This window comes from Sorex fumeus, unplaced genomic scaffold (assembly GCF_029834395.1).
Source record: "Sorex fumeus unplaced genomic scaffold, SorFum_2.1 ptg000065l, whole genome shotgun sequence".
NCBI classification, from domain to species: domain Eukaryota; kingdom Metazoa; phylum Chordata; class Mammalia; order Eulipotyphla; family Soricidae; genus Sorex; species Sorex fumeus.
In genome coordinates, this window is record NW_026606122.1 from 1,944,289 (window position 1) to 1,957,702 (window position 13,414).

Here is a 13,414-nt window from a genome sequence, read left to right on the forward strand (position 1 = left end):
TTCAGACTGACTCTAATCTAGAGCTAGCACTGTAGCACTGTTCTCCCGTTGTTCATCGAATTGCTCAAGGGGGCCCAGTAACGTCTCCATCATGAGACTTGTTGTTACTGTGTTTGGCATATCCAATACATCATGGGTAGCTTGCCAGGCTTTGCCGTGTGGACGAGATACACACAGTAGCTTACCGGGATCTCCGAGAGTACTGGAGGAACCAAACCTGGCTCGAACGCGCTGGCTGTGTGCAAGGCAAATACCCTACCGCTGTGCTAGAGCTACTTGGGATTAATAGTAGTCCAATTAGACCCTCTGGTTTCTTCTGTCCCAAATGAGGACTGGAAAGCATGGGCTATGAAATTTATTCCTCCTGCTGGAATTTTCTTCCTCCCAATATATGCTTTTCTCCCAGTGGACCCAGTAACAGTTCTACTCAAAGTCTCATTTCTGTCTCCTTTGAGAGTCTTTTTAGCCTTGTGGTCACCCAAGAATGAATAAAAATCTTTATAAGTAAACTAAATTTTAAAGTTAGCAAGTTTGTTGTATAGCAGGGCCTTGACAATAGATGGAAAAATCTCTATATGAATACTCTTGAACCAGTAAAAGAAACATGTATGAACTAATAACACTTACCAAACTACCTACTATTTACCACTTTATTTGTATCAGACAGTGTCTCAAATGCTTTCAGGTATTATCTGTAATCCACACAGTTGCCTAGCCCTGTAAGTGGTATTGTTTCTCTTTTCAGGTAAAAAAAAAAACAGAAGTGCAAATGGATAAAGTGAGTTGCATAGAATCACACCTTCAAAGGGGTAGAATTAGGATTAGAATTAGAATTAAAATTAGAATCACTCATTTTTGTTTCATTGCCTACTAGTTGATCAGATTACCCTAGCATACAGGTAATGATGATGTACAATTAAAACATTATTATAGGATGCATTGTAAGAACTAGGTACTAAGGTCAAAATCCTTGGAGAAGATGATTCTTGAGAATAATTTTAAAAAACAAGTATGCTTAAGATTACAATATGGGAGGGGCATTACAGGCAGAGGGACCAGTGAGTGAGTGTTAACTAAAATTGTCAGAGGACTGCCAGAGCCTATTTTAAGGACTTAATATGCATTGTCTCATTTGTTCTCTACAACCCCGTTAATTAGGTACTATTGTCCATATTTTTGATATTTTGATGCCATGGCAACTAGAGGTCTAATAAGTGAGGGAACCTACCTAAAGAAACAAAGATAGTAAATGGTAGATTCTAGTCAAGATGGCTCAACTCCAGGGTCTATGCTAGATTCTACTGAAAAATCACTATCAAAGGCACAAAAGTGGTTGCAGGGTGAGAATGGAACAGAAATATGAGACATTGGACTTAATAGATAAAAGTAGCATGTAGAGAACTTTAAAAAACTGATTAAGTTTACTTTTTATATAGAATTGGGTAAGAAACGTGAGTAAGTGTAGATTCTCCAAATTGTAGACAAAGATGGTACATGGTTTACAGTAATACTTATTATTACTGTGAGGTAGGTGCTTGTAATTATTTTTATGGGTGCCCAATGGCCAAGTGACTAACGATATTTTTAGTGTCATGGCTTTATACATGAGATTTTAGGAATAGGCAAACTCTCTAGGTCTTCTGGTGTCTTCATCCATCCTGATATGCACTTTGAAGTACATAATAGAACAACATGATTAAAAGTTAGGGCCTCGCCTGGGTATCTTGTATATAAATTTTAACTACTGCTACTAACTTTAACTACATTTCTAGGTCTTGATATATGACAGCCTGCTTCATCCTTACAACTTCTCGTATGTCTGTCCTACTACTACTCAGTATTCCCCAGTTAAGTCATTCCCAGAAAGGCTTTTTTTTAAAAAAAAAAGGTTCAAACCTCTCAAGCTTTGCATTTCTGGGATATTCTGTATGCATCTGCTGGGCTGAGGAGCTTTCCCAGTTAGGATGGCATTCAGTTTGACTTTGTCCACTACAATTGATAGGAGTTGATATCTGATTCATTTCACTATATAAAATGAAAATTGGAAACAGGGGACTTTAGTCAACTCAGCAATCTTATTGCCCAGTCTGTCACAGTAAATGAGTGAATAATGAGTAAATAAATATTTACTTATTAATAGCTATCTATTAATGTTTCTGTAATCTACTTATTCACCATATATTTTCCTTACTCTGTTATTCATCTCTATTGTCCATTGTCTCTGTAATACATTATGTAATTCCTTCTCATCTTTGTCATTGCTTTCTCCCTTTCTTCTGCTTGTTTCTCTGAATCATATTTTTCCTATTACCTATATCATACATGGCCCTTCCAACATTTATTTTCCTCTTTGTGTTCCCTTTCTCTTTCTCTCCTTTCTTTTCCTCCTTCTTTACTAATTCTCTCCCCACCCTCCACTGACTTCTTTCTCACATAAATCTCTGCATCTGGAGCTAACCATGCCCCATACTTTCTCTGCTCACTGATGTGGCATATAACCATGTAAAATATGCCAGAATATATGAATGGGTTCTCTTTGATGCAGGCACTACAAGAGTTGTGACTATAGATTCCAGTTCTAGACAGACATTCATGATTGCAACCAGGGCTTTGGTTTCAGACCTTTTTCCCTATGCATTACCCTGCCCTGATGAGCTGCTACTTTCCATATCAGTCTAGTAAGTTAACATTCACCAGGTCTCATTTACTCTGGTAGGAGCTGAGGGCCTCAACTTTGCCTAGAAACTCAGGTATCTCTCTGCTCATCTTATCTTCTGTTTTCCCAGTGTCTTTATCATGCATTATTTAAATGAACTCTATTTCTTTCATTAATCTGTAAGCGCTCAAGGCAAAATATTGTATTATACACATATCACTATTCTACTCACTCCTGTATTCCCAGAGTCACACACAGATGGTTCTCAGTAAACATTCAACAAATGCTAAGCAAATCATTGAGCAAAAATTGGAGAATTTACAGGCAAGTGTTGACTTGTTTGATCTTCTTAATTGCTTGTATATTCCTTTCTTAGAGGGAAAATTAGAAGGTTGGCAGAGTAATTTTTTTCTAAAAAAAATAGGGTGGGGTTAATTGTTCACCTGCAAGCAGCACTTATTTATTTCACAAATATTTTTAAGGGGAGCCTCCTAAGCCGTATTCAAGAGTCCCAGGGGATTGTCCTAGTGATTTTTAGCCAGCCGGAATTGCACAAATATTTATTGAGCATTTACTGTGGGTCTGGCACTGATGTACATGCTTGGAATATGCCTATGATCAAGTAGGCCCTTTGAAGCTAGCATTCCATATATCTAGGCATTACCCTCAGGGTGGATACTTATGATTGAGAATTGGGAGTTTCACTGAGATTCCCATACCAGTTCCTTATAAGATGTTATACTTGAGGGAAAGGGGGCTGGGAGTGGAAGCTTCCTTAGGAAGTGATTTCAGCTGTGGTTCCCTATGCTGACTTCCTGTCCCTTTCTTGCTGTAGGAGAAACGCCCCTGTCAATAGACCACACTCATGGCATGTGGCCAAGCTGCTGGAGCGATGCCCTGATGTGGCCACCACCATGCATTTTCCTTCTGAAGCCTTCAGCTTGTCCTGGCATTCAGGCTGCAACACAAGGTAAATCTATATTACATTTATGATGGACTGGAGAGTAGACAATTTACACACTCTTCCACTCTAGCCCCTGTTAAGTGTCATGAGAAGAATGTTGTGTAAGAAAATGGAGTGAGTGGAATTCAAAAATACCTAAGTGCTGGGCTAAGTCAGTGGGTAGCACACTGACTTTGGGCTAGCCCCCTTTATTCTGGAAAATATTTCCTTAATATATTTAACTCAGTTGGCTTGCAAGACATTAAATTCTCCTGTTTTCCATCCTGTTTCACTGGGTTCCCTTTAGAATATTCCAAATTTAATTTTTATAGTTTAGGTGGTATGGTTACTATAGTGTTAACATTTTTGATGTACAACATTGTGATGAATCACCAACACTAAATTTTCCAAGACTCTCTTGTTAGTATCAGTAAGCCTCATCATCTACATACCCTTACCCTGCTTGAGCTTGGTATTCCTTCACAATTTCTTATCCTGGCACTTATCCCTCTGATTGCTTAATGGAAGAGGACCACAAGGCTCAGTTCTGATTCTCTTGTCTATCTACAGAGACTCACTAGTATTCTCATACAGTATACATGAACCCTGTCACTGACCTAGAACCACCTGGCAAAAACTTAGCACTTTGTAGTTGCTGTTATTCACTGCTCTTTTCACTGGAATAGTTAACAACATCCTCTCTACCACAAGTATCATTAGTCCCATCCTAACCATGCTTCAAAACAAAGCCAAGAAGGAGACCAGAGGAAGGACTCAGAGCAGATATTGTCTTATATAAGTACTTATATAAGTACTGTTTCTCATACATGAAGACAAAAAGAGTCAAGCCATGCCAGTAAGTCCATAATACTAGAATCCCAGAGGTTAAAACAGGTCTTCAGAAAGGGAACCTCTCGAAATGACAACATCTGCCTCTAGTAAGACTACTCAGTTCAGGAGCTTCATATTGTCTTTCTCTTTTTTAAATAGCTATCCAAAAGAGACATTTCAGTTCGTTTTAGAGCCAGCAAAGCTTCTGGCCTAAACTGTTTTTTCCTTTCCATATGACCTGTTAACAAGGCGTAATTTCTGTTAAAGATTCTCAGAGAAGCTAATGGATCAGTTTGCCTCTCTGCTCAGTAACTTTATTTGGCACTGTAAGTCAGGGACTTGGGGCAGAGGCAGTTTTGTTCTAGAAGAATACAAAGAAATATATTTGAGTTTGGCTCTGTTTGAGCAGAGGCGTGGTTGTTCTCAGCAGGAAGGGTGTGTAACAGATCCTCTTGCCAGTAAAGATTTGATGTATTCTTAGCCCAGAGGTCAAGGAAGCAAAAGAAAGGAAGAGAACAAAAATTAGGGGAGACTGACCTCAGGGACCCATAGGCTCCTGTTACTACTTGTGTTTGGCTTTCTGAACTGTGAAAAGCATTCTAAGAACAGTCTAACAACCTCCAGGGTTCTAGTCATAAGGAATTACTGGCATGAATTGGCTCAGTCTGTTTTGCTCTGTGGGAAATGGTTCTGAAAAATTAGAATTGTATCTAATCTTAATTCTTTATTTGGTTTCCCTGGTTTGCCTTTATTGTAGGGCACAAGAGTGACATGGACAGGCAGGGACTATTAGAGTCCCTGCATGGTAGGGAGGAAATTAAAAGTTGTCAGTGAAAATAGCAATTGAGAGCAGCAACAACCAGAAATTGAACCTTTACTATGTGTATGAACTATGACGAAAGCTTTATATTTGTGATCTAATTTCACCTCCTATTTTTCACCTCTGATGTTGACATTGCTATTATTATTATTTAATAGATGGTGTATAAGAAGAGCTAAAGATATTGGACTCACAAAGACTTGAGTTTAGCAGCTCTGTCAGCCTGTCAGCTGACTTTTTCCTTTCAAAGCTGCAGTTTTCAAGGCCAGACCAATAGCACAGTGGGTAGGGCATTTGCCTTGCTTGCAGCAGATCTGGGCGTGATCCCTGGCACCTCGTATGGTCCCCCAAGCCCATCAGGAGTGATGCGTGAACACATAGGAAGGAGCCCAAAGAAAACCCAAAGCTGCAGTTTTCACCATTTTAATGTAGAGATAATAATCTTTCCCTTTCAGTTTAAAATAAGACACTGTAAAATTTCTGGCACACTAGGTTCTCCATAAATGGTAAGATTATTACTATCAAGAAAAAAGAAGAGGCCATCTAAATTCTAGCTGTATATGTACCACAAGCTAGAGCTGAGTTATTTAAGAATATATTCACTTCAAAATTGTTTTACTTTGCCAAGCTTGCTTTGTACCAGTGGCTATGTGTAAAACCCTGGACCAACAGCACCCCACCACCTGGGAACCTGTTACAAGTTCAGAAATTTCAGAAATAGCCCAAGTCTAAATTTCTAGGGATAAGGTCTGGTAACCTGTGCTGTTACAATCCCACAATCTGATTCTGATGAAGTCATATTAGAAAACCACTAATTCATAAAATGGTCTGGCTGAAACTGAATCAGCCCTTTATAATCCCTCCTTAATGCTTAAATAGTCTGTGATTGCCTTTTTTGGCAGAGAGCTATGTCCTGACTCCCTGGGAACAGAAGATAGGCAAGAAGCAATTCTAGACTCACTGACAGCAGGGAAACAAAGCATAAACCCATTGGAGCCCCACACATTTATCTTTAGGATCTTAACCAATTCTTCCTCTTGTGTTCTTATCTCCCATTTTTCTAAGTCACTGTGGGAACTCAGTGCCTATCTCTTTCACTGTTTTCTTCCCTCCCTTCAATCCTCTATTCCTTCTTTCCTTCCTTCTTGCCTTCCCTCCTGCTCTCATGCCTTCCTACTTACCTTCCAGAATTCTTACCTAATCTCCTGCCTTTTCTTTTCTCATCTACAGCAAGGATGTCACTGGGCTATCCTTTCTTCTCCCATGGTAGGGCTGGCCAAAGTGGGAAGGGGATCTAGTAACTTGGCTCACTAACCAGTATGCCCTGTATCTTGTAGTGACGTGTGTGTGCAGTGGTGTCCACTCTCTCGGCACTGCAGCACTGAGAAAAGCAGCTCCATTGGCAGCATGGAGAGCCTGGAGCAACCAGGCCAAGCCACCTATGAGGGCCACCTCTTGCCCATTGACCAGAACGTGTACCCCAACCAGCGTGACTCAGCCTACAGCTCCTTCTCTGCCAGCTCAAATGCCTCTGACTATGCCCTTTCCCTCAGGCCAGAGGAGCCAGCCTCTACAGACAGCATCATGCAAGGCTCAGGGCCAATTAAGGCCCCCAGTGGCAGGCCTAATGTGACTGAGACTTCAGGAGGTAGCCGGCGCACCAGTGGGGGCCACTTTGCTCCCAACTCCCTGATGTCATCTTGCCCACAGGAAGATCATCACTTGGGTCTTTCCAAGACAACCAAGGGCCCACCACAACCTCCAGTGAGGCGAGACAGTCTTCAAGCTTCCAGAGCCCAGCTCCTTAATGGAGAACAGTGCAGGGTTACTGAGCCTGTAGACTCTTTGCAGCAAAAGGAGAAAGCAACTCTAGAAGCTGTGCTCTCCCCAAGGAATCCTAACAGCTTTTGCTGTCTCAGTCGGCCAGATCAAGTGACAATTGAAGGCCATCTGAACTGTGAACTCAGCCAACCTCCTGAATCCATCCAGAAGGTTTGTGAGCATCTAACAATGGAAGCCTCCACTGCAGATGTTGGATGCCCCAATGTATATGACCAAACTTCCAGCCTGGACTCCAGTCCACTCAACAGGATTTCAGCTGAACTAAGAAAGGCTTCTTTCAGCAGCCTTCCACATCTCACAGGAGCAACAGGGCATCGCCATAGTGCCCCAGAGCAGCTGCTGGCAACCCACTTGCAGCGAGTACACCTTGATTCCCGGGATAGCAAGGGGATGGAGCTCTCAGCTGCACAGGATGTGCATGAGTGGACTCTTTCTCCTTTACATAGCAGCCACACAGGGAACAAAAGTCCCTGCCCCCCTGAGGAGCAGCTCATCAATGAGCGAAAGACCAGATCAGTGGATGATAGTTCTTTGGGTTCAGGATGTCAGAGCCCAAGCAGTTCCACACAGGGAGAGGTATATGGGCACCCTTTGGACAAAGCTTTACTTGACCCAAATAGAGTAAGCAGAGGAGGAAGTCAATTGACTAAGCAGCATTCCTCTGCTTCTGGCTCCCTTGTTCAACAAATGATGGATTGTTCTTCAACCACTAAAGTAGCCGCCAGCAGAGAGACCATTGAAAAGGAGGACAATGAACCCAAGGAGTGTGGTCGAATAGGGGGTAAGCGGGGCCGCTCAATCCAAAACCGGCGGAAAAGTGAGCGCTTTGCGACCAATCTGCGTAATGAAATTCAGAGACGGAAGGCCCAGCTCCAGAAAAGCAAGAGTCCTTTGCTTTGTGACAGTAAAGAGCCAGTAGAAGAGACTGAGGAGCCACCAGAAAGTCCTCCACTTTCTGCCTCTAACTCATCCTTCCTATCGTCATATAAAAAATCACCTAGCCCTAGAGACAAGCCATTCAACAAGAACATGATACTCAGGACTATGTCTTCAGAGTGCCTCAGCCAAACACCTGAGAGCCCTGAATCAAGGATGAATTTGGAAGAGCGAATAAGCCCCTGCCAGAGACCTAGCCAGAACTCATTGTGTCTAAATACCTGTTGGAAAACATCTGAAATGTCTTTTTCTGACTCAGAAAAAATAAATGATCGTGGTAGAGTTCTTGAAAGTCATTGGAGATGGTCTTCAGAGCACAGTCTTCAGCCACAAGTTTCACTCACCATGGAAGGCCCTGCCAGCCCAGGTGACAAAGAACTGAAGGCTTCTACTGGCCAAACTGTAGAGGAAGCCATCCTCTTACCTTTTGCAGAGAGAAGGAAGTTTTTTGAAGAAAGTAGCAAATCCTTATCTACATCTCACTTGCCAGGGTTAACCACACATAGCAACAAGACTTTTGCCCAAAGACGAAAACATATGGACCAAAAATTCCAGCCAATGAGTTTGAGCTATAGGGAATTGAGGCAATTCCCCATAGACCAATCATATCATCCCAAAGACCAACCTTATCATACTGCAGAACAGTACCATTCCATGTCACCTCTTCAGTCAGAAACTGCCACTTACTCAGAATGTTTTGCCACAAAAGGACTAGAACAATCCATGTGTTGTAAGCCACTACACTGTGGTGATTTTGACTGCCACAGGACATGTTCTTACTCCTGCAGTGCCCAGGGAGCTGTAATCCATGATTCTTGCATTTATTGTTCTGGAGAAATCTGCCCTGCTTTGAGAAAGAGAAATGTGCCGAATTACTACAACTGCCGGTGCCACCTCCACCAATGTATCCAGTGTTCAGCTTGGTATCATAATGTCCAGCAAAGTACTCTGAAGGATGACAGCTTGGTACCTGGAAACACTTGGAAATCCAGGAAACCAACAGTGCAGGTGAGGACTTGGTTCTTGCAGTAGATAACCTTCGTTTTGTAAGGAGAATGAGAGGTAAACCTTTTATAAATAAAACACTTATAATTAACATTCAGCCACCAAAATTGTAGTTATGTAATATTTGGAATTAGAGTAAAATAATCTTTGCTTCACAAAATGGACAGAAATGGGATTTATATCCCATCTGTATAATTGATATCCAAGTGAGGCTAAACAAGTCAGTCAACAAAATTTATAGTTTAATGTTTTTAAAAGGAAAAGATAGATAATTTTTTTATTTTTATTAGTGAAACACCATGAGGTACAGTTGTATATTTACAAATTTTTGTGCTTGGGTTTCAGTTATACAATGATCAAATGCCCATCCCTCCACCAGTGCCCATTCTCCACCACCACTGATCCCAGTATCCCTCCCACCCCCCCCATCCAACCCTGCCTCTGTGGCAGGGCATTCCCCTTTGTTCTCTCTCTCCTTTTGGGTGCTGTGCTTTGCAAAAGAGGCATTGAGTGGATATATAATATTTACCTAAAAATTGGTCAGTACTAAGAATGTCAGTACTAAGAAATTTTACCTCATCTCTTTTTAGTCTAGTAAAATAATGTCTGCCTAATAGATAGGTTGTGAGGTGCAAATGAGACTGCTTGTATGTAGATCAGCCCAGGACTTGGTTGTACAGTAGTCCTTATTCCTCCTTATTTCCTGCTTAAAAATTATTTGGAGCTGCGAGGTCTGCAGATATACTCCTTAGGCTTTGTTTTCAGAGGTCTTACTTCTCAGGAATGTAAAGGATAAATCCCCTGCCACCCATCTATGTCAGATACCCAGGCTAAACTGGTTGGTGTTGCATCCTGGATATTGCCTATTTTCTAACATAAGCCACCATCGTATTCCAGGGTTCTCTTCTGAGACCTGCCTCTGGCCTTCCCAGTTCACAACCAAATTCATTCCCAATGACTTCCCTAGCACATCCATTATTGTTTATTTTTGTTTTGAACCACATCTGGTAGTTCTGGGGTTTGCTACTCCCAGTTTAGTACTCAGGAGTTGCTCCTGGCAGCACTGGATCATAAGGTGCTGGAAATCTAACTCAGGCCTTCAAACAAACAAGGAAAGTGCCCTACCACTGCAACATACCCCAAACCCAACACCACCTTTTGGCTGAAGCTCTCAAACAAGAAAAATTAATTCCCTACCCAAACTGATGTATAGGTAGACACTTCAAAATGACTTAATTATGAAATATAAAAATATATATATATTTTATATATTTATATATAAATAATATATACGCATATATATATATGTGTTTTGATTTTGGGGTCATACCTGGCAGTGCTCAGGGCTTATTCCTGGTTCTTTGTTCAGGGATTACTCCTGGCAGGTAAGGGGAACCATATGGCATGCCGGACATCAAACCCAGGTCGGCTATGTGTAAGTACCTTACCTGCTGTACTTTCTCTATGATCCGATATTTTTTTTTTATTTTAATGACTCATCAGAAGATATAGTTACAGACTTTCATGATGAATTTTTGTGTTTCAGTCAAACAATATTCTAATACCCATCCCTCCACCAGTGTTCATTCTCTACCCCCAATGTTCCCAGTATCCCTCCACCCACCACGACCACTTCACAACTCCTGACTCTGTGGCAGGCACAATCCCTCTTACTTTCTCTGTACTTTTGGGTGTTATGGGCTGCAATAAAGGTAACAAGCAGCCATCATGTTTGATCCATAGTCTACTTTCAACATGCATCTACTATCCTGAGCGATCCCTCCAACCATCATTTATTTATTGCTCCTCTCTCCATCCCAGCTACCTTTCCCCCCCAGTGCATGAAATCGCTATCAAGCTATGGGGCAGTCCTCATGACCCTTATTTTAACTGCGTTAGTCTCCTATTATGGTACTTTGTATTCCACAAATGAGTGCAGTCCTTTTATGTCTGTCCCTCTCTTTCTGACTCATTTCACTTAGCATGATACTCTCCATGTTGATCCACTTATATGCAAATTTCATGACTGCATTTTTCTAAAAAATGTATTCCATAATAGAGTATTCCATAGCATAGTATTCCATTGTGCATCTATACAAAAGTTTCTTTAACCAGTCCTCTGTTCTTGGGCATTCGGTTTTTTTCCAGATTCTAGCCATTATAAATAGCGCTGCAAGAAACATACAAGTGCATATGTCATTTCTACTGTATGTTTTTGCATCTCTGAGATATATTCCCAAAAGTGATATTGCTGGGTTAAATGAAAGCTTGATTTCTAGTGTTTTGAGAAAGTCCATATTGTTTTCCATAAAGGCTGGACCAGTCGGTATTCCCACCAGCATTGAGGGAGAGTCCCTTTCTCCCCGACATCCACGCCAACAACAGTTGTTTTTGTTCTACTGGATGTTTGCCAGTCTCTGTGGTGTGAGATCATATCTTATAATTATTTTGATCTGCATCTCCCTCATGATGAAGAACAATTTTTCATATGTTGTTTGGCCATTTGGATTTCTTTTTGAGAAAATTTCTGTTCATTTTTCATTGCCCCATTTTCTGATGTGACTGAATGTTTTCTTCTTGCAGAGTTCAACCAGTGTGTTGTATATTCATGATATTAAACACTTACTGGAGGGGTATTGGGTGAATATTCTTTCCCATTCTGTAGACTCTCTTTGTATTCTGTTCACTGTTTCTTTTGAGGTAAAGAAACTTCTTAGTTTAAGATAATCCCATTTGTTTATCTCTGTTTCCACTTGGTTGGCCAATGGCATTTAGTCCTTAAAGATACCTTTAGCTTCAATGTCATAGAGGGTTTTGCCAACCTTTTCTTCAATGTACCTTATAGATTCTGGTCTGATGTTGAGGTCTTTAATCCAATTTGATCTGACTTTTGTGAATGATGTTAGTTAGAGGTCTGAGCCCATTTTTTGCATGTATCTGTCCAGTTTTCCCAGCACCATTTGTTAAAGAGACTTTCCTTGCTACACTTCGCATCTGTTGCTCCCTTATCAAAGGTTATATGCTCATATATTGGAGGGTATGTGTAAGGATGTTCAACCCTATTCCATGGGTCTGCGGACCTGCTTTTGTTCCAACACCATGCCGTTTTAATTATCACTGCTTTGTTGTACAGTTTGAAGTTGGGGAAGGTGATGCCCTCCATATTTTTTTTGCCCGAGAATTGCTTTAACTATTTGTGTGTGATTGTTGTTCCATATAAATTTCAGGAGTGTTTAATAAATTTCTTTGAAGAATGTCATGGGTACCTGATAGGAATCACATTGAATCTATCTAATGCTTTGGGGAGTATTTCCATTTTGACAATATTAATTCTCCCAATCCATGAACAGTGGATATTTTTCCATTTCTTTGTGTCCTCTTTTATTTCCTGAAGTAGTATTTTGTAGTTTTCTTTGTACACCTCCTTTACCTCCTTAGTTAAGCTGATTTTCATATCACTTTCTTCTCTCTTGTTATTTACAATGAAAAGCCATTGACTTTTGGTATATATTTTATAGCCAGTGACTTTACTAGAGAAGTTTAATGTTTCTAGGAGTTTCTTTGTAGAGGCTTTAGGATTCTCTAAATATAGTATCATGTTATCTGCAAAATGTGAGAGTTTGATTTCTTTCTTTCTTATTTGGATGCCCTTAATGTCTTTTTCTTGTCTGTTATGACAAGTACTTCGAGTACAATATTGAATCGTAGTGGTGAGAGTGGGCATCCTTGTCTTGTCCCTAATCTAAGAGGGAAGGCTCTTAGTTTTGTCCCATTGAGTATAATGTTCCATAGTCTTGTGTTAGATGGCTTTGACTATTTTGAGAAAAGTTCCTTCAGTTCCCATTTTGGTGAGAGTTTTCATCATAGATGGGTGCTTGATCTTGTCAAATACTTTCTCTGCATCTATTGATATGATCATATGTTTTTTCTTTTCTTTTATTGATATGATGGATTGTGTTGCTTAACTTGCAAATGTTAAACCATTCTTGCATCCCTGGCATGAATCTCACTTGGTTGTGGTTTATAACTTTTTTAATGAATTGCTGGGTTATATTTGCTAATATTTGTTGAGAAGTTATGCATCTGTATTCATTAGGGATATTTGCCTGTAATTTACTTTTATAGTGGTGTCTCTGTTTGCTTTTGGTATTAGGGTGATATGTGCTCATAGAAACTATTTAGGAGAGTTTCTGTTTCTTCAATTTCCAGGAAAAGCTTGAAAAGGACTGGCAGTATGTCCTCTTCAAATGTTTGGAAGAATTCAGCAGTGAATCAATCTGGACCTGGGCTTTTGTTTTGGGGACGATTTTTAATTACTGTTTTTATTTTCTTGATGGTGGTAGGTCTATTGAGTTATTCCAGATCTTCTTGGCTCATCATT

The 13,414-nt window shown here is 40.5% G+C and overlaps 1 protein-coding gene across 1 annotated transcript in view; it reads left to right on the top strand.

Moving 5' to 3' along the window:
- SHROOM4 (shroom family member 4) overlaps positions 1-13,414 on the top strand; it is a 388,903-nt gene that overhangs the window by 283,097 nt on the left and 92,392 nt on the right. The window contains exons 3-4 of the mRNA XM_056128650.1: positions 3,492-3,626; positions 6,588-9,036. Of these exons, the coding sequence (XP_055984625.1) occupies positions 3,492-3,626; positions 6,588-9,036 (2,584 nt within the window). The remainder of the gene's footprint in view (positions 1-3,491; positions 3,627-6,587; positions 9,037-13,414) is intronic.